The sequence below is a fragment of the Haliotis rufescens genome, unplaced genomic scaffold (genome assembly GCF_023055435.1).
Source record: "Haliotis rufescens isolate VD_foot unplaced genomic scaffold, xgHalRufe1.0.p SCAF_5, whole genome shotgun sequence".
NCBI lineage: Eukaryota > Metazoa > Mollusca > Gastropoda > Lepetellida > Haliotidae > Haliotis > Haliotis rufescens.
In genome coordinates, this window is record NW_025964223.1 from 37879600 (window position 1) to 37893334 (window position 13735).

Below are 13735 nucleotides of genomic sequence, written 5' to 3' on the forward strand. Positions count from 1 at the left end.
GTCAACATCAGAGATGATGTCGATGTCAAATTTCCTACACATTAACATTGACACTTCGTGCTCGTGTACCGACCTTTGGTACACTTAAACCTCATCACTGACAGCCAACTTACATATTTATACCTCATCACTGACAGCCAACTTACATATTTATACCTCATCACTGACTGCCAACTTACATATTTGTACCTCATCACTGTCTGCCAACTTACATATTTGTACATCATCACTGTCTGCCAACTTACATATTTGTACCTCATCACTGACTGCCAACTTACATATTTGTACCTCATCACTGACTGCCAACTTACATATTTGTACCTCAGCACTGACAGCCAACTTACATATTTGTACCTCATCACTGACTGCCAACTTACATATTTGTACCTCATCACTGTCTGCCAACTTACATATTTGTACATCATCACTGTCTGCCAACTTACATATTTGTACCTCATCACTGACTGCCAACTTACATATTTGTACCTCATCACTGACTGCCAACTTACATATTTGTACCTCAGCACTGACTGCCAACTTACATATTTGTACCTCATCACTGACTGCCAACTTACATATTTGGGCCTCATCACTGTCTGCCAACTCACATATTTGTACATCATCACTGTCTGCCAACTTACATATTTGTACCTCATCACTGACTGCCAACTTACATATTTGTACCTCATCACTGACTGCCAACTTACATATTTGTACCTCATCACTGACTGCCAACTTACATATTTGGGCCTCATCACTGTCTGCCAACTCACATATTTGTACATCATCACTGTCTGCCAACTTACATATTTGTACCTCATCACTGACTGCCAACTTACATATTTGTACCTCATCACTGTCTGCCAACTTACATATTTGTACCTCATCACTGACTGCCAACTTACATATTTGGGCCTCATCACTGTCTGCCAACTTACATATTTGTACATCATCACTGTCTGCCAACTTACATATTTGTACCTCATCACTGACTGCCAACTTACATATTTGTACCTCATCACTGTATGCCAACTCACATATTTGTACATCATCACTGTCTGCCAACTCACATATTTGTACATCATCACTGTCTGCCAACTTACATATTTGTACCTCATCACTGTATGCCAACTCACATATTTGTACATCATCACTGACTGCCAACTTACATATTTGTACCTCATCACTGTCTGCCAACTTCCATATTTGTACCTCATCACTGACTGCCAACTTACATATTTGGGCCTCATCACTGTCTGCCAACTTACATATTTGTACCTCATCACTGACTGCCAACTTACATATTTGTACCTCATCACTGACTGCCAACTTACATATTTGTACCTCATCACTGACTGCCAACTTACATATTTGTACCTCATCACTGACTGCCAACTTACATATTTGTACCTCAGCACTGACTGCCAACTTACATATTTGTACCTCAGCACTTACTACCAACTAAATCTTTTGCACCTCATCACTGACTACCAACTAGATCATTTGTACCCCAGCACTCATTACCAACTAGATCTTTTGTACCTCAGCACTGACTACCATCTCGATCTTTTGTACCCCAGCACTGACTACCAACTAAATATTTCGTACCTCAGCACTCATTCAAACTAGACCGTTTGTACCTCAGCACTGACTACCAACTAGATCTTTTGTACCTCAGGATTGACTACCAACTAGACCTTTTGTACCTCAGCACTGACTACCAACTAGATCTTTTGTACCTCAGCCTTGAGTACCAACTAGATCTTTTGTACCTCAGCAGAGACTACCGACTAAATATTTCGAATCTCAGCACTGGCTACCAACTAGATCCTTTGTATCCAGCACTGACTACCGACTAAATATTTCGTATCTCAACACTGACTACCAACTAGACCTTTTGTACCTCAGCACTCACTACCAACTAGATATTTTGTACCTCAGCACTGACTACCAACTAGATCTTTTGTACCTCAGCACTCACTACCATCTAGATCATTTGTACCCTTAGCACTGACTACCAACTAGATCTGTTGTACCTCAGCACTGACTACCAACTAGATCTTTTGTACCTCAGCACTGACTACCATCTAGATCTTTTGTACCTCAGCACTGACTTCCAATTAGATCGTTTGTTCCTCAGCACTCACTACTATCTAGATCTTTTGTACCTCAGCACTCACTACCAACTAGATCTTTTGTACCTCAGCACTGACTACCAACTAGATCTTTTGTACCTCAGCACTGACTATCAACTAGATCTTTTGTACCTCAGCACTGAATACCAACTTGTTCATTTGTACCTCAGCACTGACTACCAACTAGATCTTTTCTACCTCAGCACTGACTACCAACTAAATATTTTCTACCTCAGCACTGACTACCAACTAGATCTTTTGTACCTCAGCATTGGCTACCAACTAGACCTTTTGTACCTCCGCACTGACTACCAACTAGATCTTTTGTACCTCAGCACTCACTACCGACTAAATAATTCGTATCTCAGCACTCACTACCAACTTCACCTTTTGTACCTCAGCACTGACTACCAGCTAGATCTTTTGTACCTCAGCACTCACTCCAACTAGACCTTTTGTACCTCAGCACTCACTACCAACTAAATCTTTCGCACCTCCGCACTGACTACCAACTAGATCTTTTGTACCTCAGCACTGACTACCAACTAGATCTTTTGTACCTCAGCACTCACTACCAACTAGATCATTTGTACCTCAGCACTGACTACCATATATATCTTTTGTACCTCAGCACTGACTACCAACTAGATCTTTTGTACCTCAGCATTCACTACCAACTAGACCTTTTGTACCTCCGCACTGACTACCAACTCGATCTTTTGTACCTCAGCACTGACTGCCAACTTACATATTTGTACCTCAGCACTGACTACCGACTGAATATTTCGAATCTTAGCACTGGCTACCAACTAGATCTTTTGTATCCAGCCCTGACTACCAACTAAATATTTCGTATCTCAGCACTCACAACCAACTACATCTTTTGTACCTCAGCACTGACTACCAACTAGATCTTTTGTACCTCAGCCTTGAGTACCAACTAGATCTTTTGTACCTCAGCAGAGACTACCGACTAAATATTTCGAATCTCAGCACTGGCTACCAACTAGATCTTTTGTATCCAGCACTGACTACCGACTAAATATTTCGTATCTCAACACTGACTACCAACTAGACCTTTTGTACCTCATCACTGACTGCCAACTTACATATTTGTACCTCATCACTGACTGCCAACTTACATATTTGTACCTCATCACTGACTGCCAACGTACATATTTGTACCTCATCACTGTCTACCAACTTACATATTTGTACCTCATCACTGTCTGCCAACTTACATATTTGTACCTCATCACTGACTGCCAACTTACATATTTGTACCTCATCACTGACTGCCAACTTACATATTTGTACCTCATCACTGTCTGCCAACTTACATATTTGTACCTCATCACTGACTGCCAAGTTACATATTTGTACATCATCACTGACTGCCAACTGACATATTTGTACCTCCGCACTGACTACCAACTAGATCTTTTGTACCTCAGCACTGACTACCAACTAGATCTTTTGTACCTCAGCACTGACTACCAACTAGATCTTTTGTACCTCAGCACTCACTACCAACTAGATCATTTGTACCTCAGCGCTGACTACCATATATATCTTTTGTACCTCAGGACTGACTACCAACTAGATCTTTTGTACCTCAGCATTCACTACCAACTAGACCTTTTGTACCTCCGCACTGACTACCAACTCGATCTTTTGTACCTCAGCACTGACTACCAACTAGATCTTTTGTACCTCAGCACTGACTACCGACTGAATATTTCGAATCTTAGCACTGGCTACCAACTAGATCTTTTGTATCCAGCACTGACTACCAACTAAATATTTCGTATCTCAGCACTCACAACCAACTACACCTTTTGTACCTCAGCACTGACTACCAACTAGATCTTTTGTACCTCAGCCTTGAGTACCAACTAGATCTTTTGTACCTCAGCAGAGACTACCGACTAAACATTTCGAATCTCAGCACTGGCTACCAACTAGATCTTTTGTATCCAGCACTGACTACCGACTAAATATTTCGTATCTCAACACTGACTACCAACTAGACCTTTTGTACCTCATCACTGACTGCCAACTTACATATTTGTACCTCATCACTGACTGCCAACTTACATATTTGTACCTCATCACTGACTGCCAACGTACATATTTGTACATCATCACTGTCTGCCAACTTACATATTTGTACCTCATCACTGACTGCCAACTTACGTATTTGTACCTCATCACTGACTGCCAACTTACATATTTGTACCTCATCACTGACTACCAACTTACATATTTGTACCTCATCACTGACTGCCAAGTTACATATTTGTACATCATCACTGACTGTCAACTGACATATTTGTACCTCATCACTGACTGCCAACTTACATATTTGTACCTCATCACTGACTACCAACTAGATCATTTGTACCTCAGCACTCACTACCAACTAGATCTTTTGTACCTCAGCACTGACTACCAACTAGATCTTTTGTACCTCAGCACTGACTACCAACTAGATCTTTTGTACCTCAGCACTGACTACCAACTAGATCTTTTGTACCTCAGCACTGACTACCGACTAAATCTTTTGTACCTCAGCACTGACTACCAACTAGATCTTTTGTACCTCAGCACTGACTACCAACTAGATATTTTGTACCTCAGCACTGACTACCAACTAGATCTTTTGTACCTCAGCACTGACTACCAACTAGATCTTTTGTACCTCAGCATTGACTACCAACTAGATCTTTTGTACCTCAGCACTGACTACCAACTAGATATTTTGTATCTCAGCACTGACTACCAGCTAGACCTTTTGTACCTCAGCACTCACTACCAACTAGATATTTTGTACCTCAGCACTGACTACCAACTAGATCGTTTGTTCCTCAGCACTCACTACTAACTAAATCTTTTGTACCTCAGCACTGACTACCAACTAGATCTTTTGTACCTCAGCACTGACTACCAACTAGATCTTTTGTACCTCAGCACTGACTATCAACTAGATCTTTTGTACCTCAGCACTGAATACCAACTTGTTCATTTGTACCTCAGCACTGACTACCAACTAGATCTTTTGTACCTCAGCACTGACTACCAACTAGATCTTTTGTACCTCAGCACTGACTACCAACTAGATCATTTGTACCTCAGCACTGACTACCAACTAAATCTTTTGTACCTCAGCACTGACTACCAACTAGATCTTTTGTAAATCGGCACTGACTACCAACTAGATCTTTTGTACCTCAGCACTGACTACCAACTAGATCATTTGTACCTCCGCACTGACTACCAACTAGATCTTTTGTACCTCAGCACTGACTACCAACTAGATCTTTTGTACCTCAGCACTGACTACCGACTAAATATTTCGTACCTCAGCACTGACTACCGACCAGATCATTTGTACCTCAGCACTGACTACCGACTAAATATTTCGTATCTCAGTACTGTACCTCTTCTGTATCCTTGACCTCATATTCCCGCGGCAAGGGAGTTTGTCTGGCAATGGGTATTTTATACTTAGTACACTGTAAAAGTTTATTTTATGTTGATTTCATGTGGTACCTCCAATGTTTATCCCAGCCCAAATTCTGGGACCCTCTCTCAGGGGATCTGGCAGGCCTTATGCAGAGGAAGATTTTTGTCTGGTGTGGCCCATTCTGTACTCTGTGAGATGAACCAGTTCATTTACACTCACTTTCATGTGGTACCTCCAATGTTTGATCCAGCCCTTGAATGGTCCCTTCTTTTGGGGGGCCAGGGGCCACACGCAGCAGGGGGTCCCCGGCAGACATCCATATATGAATATGTTGGGTTACACAGTAAATGTTCCTGTGTTCGGATATTGGTACCTTGTTCGTTTGACTAAAGTGCTCTGGGCTGCCGCTCTATAGTATATCTCCACTGCGACTCATACTTGTAAATAACCAAGACAGCCAAAAGAATAATTATTATGCAGTGATATGTAAAACTTGTCTCAATTCAGCAATGAGATTATACAAGTAATTGATACACGTTCGATTTGAATTTACATCAAGGTTGGATCAGTGGGTAATCAAGCTTCAGTTCCCAACACTATGTAAAATACATTGATGGTTTTCCAGCATGCTAGTCCACGAATATGTGTACAAGTACTTGAATATAACTAAGCTCCAATCTTGGACAAAACATACTTGGAGACGTAAACAGATGCAGTGCTAAGTTTGTGTATTTTTCCCAATCGCAATATGTAGTGATGTTAAGCTGTCGTATCTGAGCCTTATGTCCTGTTGGGTCGGTGTTTAGATCCAATGATTTTCAGAATTGGGTCAAATTAAACACGCAAAAGCCTGCCCCAAAATGTGGGTATGATCCCTAGAATTCGTGGCACCCATTTTCACGAGTACTTTCCTGTGCATCTTAAATACACATGTGTCTTCTAATACAGCCAGGGAGCCTTCAGACAGGGCATTTCTTGGAATCTTGGTATCTCTGCATATACCACTGTATCAAAGCATAAGTTTAAGAGGTCAAACATATAGCTGGGTTTAGTAAATAATTTATGCTTCTTAACTATCTGCAAAACATATTGCTGACGTATACTGGTATTTACTGACACGTTTGCCAAACAGCTTTAATAACATGGGTCTCGGTTTAGGACACCAACAATAGTCAGATGAAACTGTAAACAAATCCCAATATGGGCTACATCATGTTTGACGAATCTTTTTTTCTTAGAATCGTGGTTTCGGTTCTTGGAAGCGATCAAAGTGGAGATGTATTCAAGGTACTGAGAGACCACAGGTCTTTAGTACACAGAACGTAGGCTAGTATTGCACGTTATTTCAAATTTGTGTCTGTAAAACAAGGCACGGGATATATCAATATTTTTAAAAGGACATACATTGTTATTGGCACTGGACAAGAGACTCTTGAATTTGCATAGGTTTACATAACCTTCTTTCGACAACAGTGAACGTGAACAGAACAAGAATCAAAGGGGGGTAATCATAAACGTTTGCCAAACAAGCTTTCGGGGAGACTACTTGGAGCACGTTAACATATTGCAATAGGTGTAGCACTACAGAACCTTGGCGCTACGACCCGTGAAGGTCCGGGGTAGAATAGGTCTTCAGCAACCCATGCTTGCCTTAAGATGCGACTAACGGGATCGGGTGGTCAGGCCCGCTGACTTGGTTGATGCATGTCATCGATCCCAATTGCGTGGATCGATGCACATCATATCAATCACTTGATTGTCTGGTCCAGACTCGATTATTTACAGACCACCGTGATGTAGCTGGAATATTGCTAAGTGCGGCGTAAAACAACAAACCAACCAACCACCCAACCAACCTTGTAACTCGCTTGTCTTGAACTATGCTGATGAGAAGAATATTAATTAATAACTTGAGCATATGGGTGAACTTGGTCAGTTGTACCCACACATACACTCTGTGCCTTCAATCAAGCAAATGTGTCTTAAAGAATAAAGCGTGCAGCAAGATAAGCAAGATAAGCAACAGATACAAGGACACACGGTCGTTCCCATTGCCGTTGTCTCTCGACGACACAATGTACACAGATAACGCCCTGCCACGACAACCACGAACTCCTCCGCCATGAATACCTCTTTAACATCGCTAGTGATACTGTGCACGGTAAGAAGTGTTAGAGAAGTTACCAGTCCGACCGAGTGACAGGCACACAAAGACGTAGTACTGACAAGAATTTCTACAGTCCGTATAGACTAATGACTGCTTAAACAACAGTTTGAACACTTTTTTGCCGAAAGGTTGTTATTCTGGGCATGGTTAACGAGAATATTGGAATGAGAACCCTGTATTCCGTAGCAAACTCAGAGGCGTTAGTTCCGTCCTAAACTCGGTTGAATAGTTTCGCTTTGATCCACGTACACATCATGTCATGATGGTTATGAGTATTGAAATTGAAATCTATTTTTTTATGGAAAATATTTAAATACGAGCGTTATCATTTTCATACACCTTATACATGTAACGTTGTTAGTGCGTCCCTCCATTTCACAAACTGCTCGATGCATCTCTGTTTTTGCAAATGTGTCGTGTTGTGCAGCATGACGTGTCCACAGTGTGTATTTGCAGTGTCCTACGGGGACATTCATACTACATACGGCTTCAGATGGCATCAGTTATGTTCGTAGACAGCAGTATATACGTTGTTCTCGCACCATCTTCAGGTGTGTCTATGTGTGGAGGGAACGCTGAAGACCATCAAGGGTCAGCTGGTGAACGTGGTGGACAACTGTGACCCCGCTGATCCAAACTCGTGTGGGGCGGGCAAATGCTGCGTCAAGGAGGTTTGTTTGTTTCTTTTTTAACGCCGCATTCAGAAATATTACAGTAAGTGAGTGAGTGTTTAACGCCGCTATGAACAGTATTCCAGTCATATCACGGCGTGTCAGCTTAATGTGGGAGGAAAGCCCCAAGTGATGCAGGTCTCAGACGTTTACCACTTAGGTGAAACCCACGAGCACGGGTATGGTGCTGACAAACCTAGAAACATAATCGGGTGATATACCACTCAGTGGGGAACTCCTACTATAAACATCCGTGGTGTTACTGGGACACCAGGACCCTATGCACACACTAAGCGGCGATCCCAGTGTGTGTAACCAACCTGGACAGTGTGGATCGATGCTCATGCCGTCAACCACTTGTTCTAGACTCCGTGGTGTCCAGACCGTGGTGTACAATCAGTATTATGCCTGATTCATATGGCCGGTTATTCATTGGACACAGCATATTCATCTCTCTCCATTAAACATAGCATAGCGATATTTCAATGTCCTTGAGGAATAGTGCAGTTCAATAATCAATGCATCGTTCCTGAAATTGCTTCTGGTGCAATATTTTCAAATTATAACTATTTCCTGACTTCTTCAAAACAACAGCTGTGACAAAGAAACGCAATCTCTTTCTATCACAAACAGTTTACTATCCTTGAGTTGTTCTGTACAACATGTCAGATAAAGGTTTCCTTAGATAAGGCTAAGATGATTGCAATCAGGAATGGTGTCAGTAAACATGAAAAGTGTACTCTTGAAAAGAAAAGTAAAGTAATATAACCCTTAATATAAATACTTGGAATAATGTTTCCATCTAGAGTTACTTGGTCAGAAACACTTACTAGTCAAGCATCTAAGGCTTTAATGGCGATATATAAGTTGCTTAAAAAAAATAGATATATATCTTTCAACTCAGCCACTACATTGTTCGATGTAAGAATGTCTCAAATTACACAATATGGGTCTGAGATATGGGGTACAACCTATTGCAGTAGTACAGATATATGTTCAGACTATGTATTTCTAGCGATGTCTTTGGAGTGGTTAATTTTTTTGCCTCTATTACAGCATCAGCTCGACAACACTCCACGTTACAGTATTCAGGTGTTAAGTCAATGTAGAAATGTCTGTTTGGGTTAGAGGATGTTGACGATGGATTATAATCGTTACCCGCGTCAATGTTACTTAATGCTGTAAAAGTTTATATTTTATCGGCACACAATTGGGTATCTGGGGTAAGGTATTGACTATTTTCTACTGATTTTCCTGTTTGGATTTCACCTGATGACGGTGACAATCTAAAGCAGAGACCAGTTGATATGTTTACATCGCCTTAGCATGATTCAGTACCGAACATTGGATTCCTATTCAGGTGATCAAACTTACAACCAGAAATGTACATGTTACATCTGCAGCATAATATGTATTAAATATGTGTCAAGTTTAGTGGCGATTTTAAAAAATACGATATGTGGAGCATTTACTAGAATTTGAAATATCCGCATTACAAAATTGCCAATATATATCAACAAGAGTATTGGAGAAATATGAATTCAACTAGGAAGGTGATATAAAATATGGGCGGCCATTCGGTAAAAAAATACGAAGTTGAAAAAAAGGACAAAAGTACGCAATTAAGGTCAAATATTACGAATCAAGAACTAAATGTTACTACTAAAGGTCAAAATACAATATTAATAGTCAAATGTTACGAAAAGACGACATAAGAAAAGAAAGAACAATGTGTACGAAAGAACGTCAGTGAGCACGAAAGGACGTTTTCAATAAAGAACGTCAGTGAGCACGAACGGACGTTTTCAATAAAGAGCGTCAGTGAGCACGAAAGGACGTTGACAATAAAGAACGCCAGATGGCGCTGCAATTTGTAAAACATTCCGAGTTTAATCGGCTTGTTCCGCCGTGTATAGTATATGATAACTGCATGCCGAGATGCACAATGTATTACGTCATTCCTCGTGCACTCACCGTCTGACGTCACATATATATATATATGCATTTATTTATAATGTATAATGTACACACATTGTGTATAAACATGTTGCGTTAAGCTTTGTCACCGCTAAAGGGCCTTTTCATAAATACAGTATACTGTGTAATCCAACATCTGCCTAACATTGGTACATGTATTTTGTATACAACCTTCAAAAAACACTCACTTAACGCTAAACTAGGATTCATCTACAGTGATCCAATAACTGTTTATGCTTGGTGCAACACGAGGGTGCTATGATGCCGAGTTTTGTTTCAGACGCACATTTTCATCTGAAAAGTGAACGTTGTGCGAGAGTTTGTTTTATTTAACAGCTTTTCGTAAACTGTGTGCGAACAAAATGCTGCCTAATATCTGAACAACAAATATATATACCAAATGGATTTGTATGCATATGTATAACTTACACATTCGTTAGGAAAAATAGCTCGCCATAAATAAAGGAAATCGAGTTTCATCTATGACGCCAGCGTTCGTTTTCAAACCATATTTATTTCGCTTGTTTACATCGACATTTATATGTGTGACTTCAGACGGTGAGTGCACGAGGAATGACGTAATACATTGTGCACCTCGGCATGCAGTTATCATATACTATACACGGCGGAACAAGCCGATTAAACTCGGAATGTTTTACAAATTGCAGCGCCATCTGGCGTTCTTTATTGTCAACGTCCTTTCGTGCTCACTGACGTTCTTTATTGAAAACGTCCTTTCGTGCTCACTGACGTTCTTTCGTACACATTGTTCTTTCTTTTCTTATGACGTCTTTTCGTAACATTTGACTATTAATATTGTATTTTGACCTTTAGTTGTAACATTTAGTTCTTGATTCGTAATATTTGACCTTAATTGCGTACGTTTGTCCTTTTTTTCAACTTCGTATTTTTGACCGAATGGCCGCCCATAATAAAAAAACTGATCTCCAAACATAGGAAATACCTGATTCATCCAAAATATTTTAAGAAAAAGACAATCATGTTTTAAGCCGTTAATTTACAATTGAGTCTCTGTACAAGACTGAATTGAATACAAACGATAGTTTGCTAAATTTTCCCGACATAAGCTTCGACCAGAGATTAAACAATCTCAACTTAACATCTAGACAATGTGGGGTTCCACGTAGCTCACCACAGAGCATTGTTAGAGGTGTGCTTTTCTTTACCGGTAATAATTTCCCGAGAAACTGTACATGAAACATTTCAATTAGTTAACCATGATCATAAACCCATATTTCACAACCATACAGTAGTATTGGCGTCAAAGAGATGGAGTTGGCATTTTAAAGACATGCTTTGTAGACGTAAGATAAACTACATTGCTTTCGCTGCTTGGTCACACTGAGTTTTAACAGATTTAAGTAAATGTTTTATTGCTTTGGAAATAAATACCAATATATTTGTATTCATCCATAAAAATGTAAATGTTAACAGGATCTTGTTAATGTTTACAGTCAAAATAACTGTGTACAGTAAAAGCTGTTGCTATTGTTTTGTCCTTTAAACTTAATTTATGACATTGACGTAAATATATTTTATGAACGCTTCATTCACTATTGCAAGGGAGAGTTCTGTCCTTTTTAAAAGACATTGTATGTAAGCTTCAAAAATTCATTATTATGTACCCTAAACCAGTGGAAGGTGGACCTAAGTGCTGTACATGTATTTGTACGTTTGGTCACGAGGCAACTATACTGGATATCGATATCGGTCTATCTGTTTCTTGTTTGCCGATACTGCCAAAAGAATAGATTCATGACGTAAACGTTTGCTTGTATATTTACAAGGATACTTTGTATTTCCATGTATTTCCAGGGAATGGCTTACATACCTGAGGCCACTGGCCCTAAACCTGCATACGTCATCCGATGCCAGGCTCTGGGTACCGCGGGACGGATGTGTTTCCTCAGCATGAACTCGCACGAGACTTGTCCCTGTGCCAGCGGCCTCACGTGCAAGGCTGGAGTACTGGGCTTCTTTGGCCACTGTTCGTAAACATATCGGCAAATAAACGTTGCTTACGTATTGCTTGTTTGTTGGTATGTTGTTTAACGCGGCAATATGCAATATTCCAGCTATATGACGGCGGTCTGTAAACTATCGAGTCTGGATCAGACAATCCAGTGATTGACACCATGAGCATTGATCTACACTATTGGGATGGATGACATCAACCAAGTCAGCGAGCCTGACCACCCGATCCCGTTAGTCGCCTCTGATACTCACCTTTTACGGCAAGCATGGATTGCTTAAGGCCTATTCTCACCCGGATCATCACGGTTTGCGAACTGATCGGGAATCGTACGTCCTGCATTTTGACATATGAAGAAAGTTGCATGTTTGTAAAACAACCCTCCCTCCCCAACAACAAATATACACAACAAAATTTACAATGTTTCAAAGCAGGCATAACATCATCGTGGATTTTGCAGGATGGTGCTCTACTTATGTCAATAGTGCACTGCATCCACTGAATTCACACACTCCTTTTAACAAACATCTTTATTACTCACACGTCGACGAAACGTTTATTATTTTGCATTATTATACACGTTACACTTTCGCTCGTAAGATTCAATACAGCCAGTTGTTATGAAAACGTTGTCAGACGGTCGTTTAGTAACCCATACTACTTTACTTCACTGCATTGCCAGATAAATGGTCAACTTCCTCAAACAAACAATCACAGACTATGGAATATAAATTGCCCTACAGAAATTCTTAAAATGGCGATTGCCTGTTTCTGACTACTATATTCATAGTAACACTGCATTATTCTGACTTGAAGGTATTACAAGTAAAACACATTGCAATGCTCTATAAATTTAGTGAGGTATTGTCATTAATTAAAGAAATACGAATTAATACTCGATACAAATGATGGCATAGCCTTATGGTTAAGGCATTCGCTCGTCATGCCGAAAACAAGGCTTCGATTTCAAAAATTTGCTTTTACCAGTATGAACATTATTTTCCCATAAAGGTTCCTGTCAGTTTATCATATATTTCTTCCCCATAAGAACATCTTGTATTTTGTTAGAAATAGCTTTGGCATATAAGGTGCAAGTCTCATGGGTATATACAACTTTGCAGATTTGGATAAATCGTAACATCGCTAATACAAATACCGTATTCAAAACATCGATAGCGGTGCGTAAACAAGATTTATTTTTACACTTTTGTCCTGTCTATCAAGTTCAAAAGCTGAGTTAAAAAACATTCAGCATTCTCCCGTCTCCTCATATGCAAACTTCAACAACATTCACCATGCTCAACTGCAGACTTCAACATTCACCAT

General features: G+C 40.1%; 1 protein-coding gene and 1 long non-coding RNA gene across 2 annotated transcripts in view; one reads left to right on the forward strand and one right to left on the reverse strand.

The window, feature by feature from the left end:
- The window catches only part of LOC124116330, a 32205-nt gene extending 24637 nt beyond the window's left edge, over positions 1 to 7568 (reverse strand). Inside the window, exon 1 of the long non-coding RNA XR_006858098.2 lies at positions 7458 to 7568. This is a non-coding gene — a long non-coding RNA (uncharacterized LOC124116330). The remainder of the gene's footprint in view (positions 1 to 7457) is intronic.
- Positions 7569 to 7639: 71 nt separating this feature from the next.
- LOC124116331 lies at positions 7640 to 12462 on the forward strand. The gene is made up of 3 exons (XM_046477625.1): positions 7640 to 7762; positions 8320 to 8439; positions 12253 to 12462. Exons 1-3 carry the CDS (start codon positions 7724 to 7726, stop codon positions 12430 to 12432), a joined length of 339 nt encoding a protein of 112 aa, XP_046333581.1. The 5' UTR covers positions 7640 to 7723; the 3' UTR covers positions 12433 to 12462.
- The last annotated feature ends 1273 nt before the right edge of the window (positions 12463 to 13735 follow it).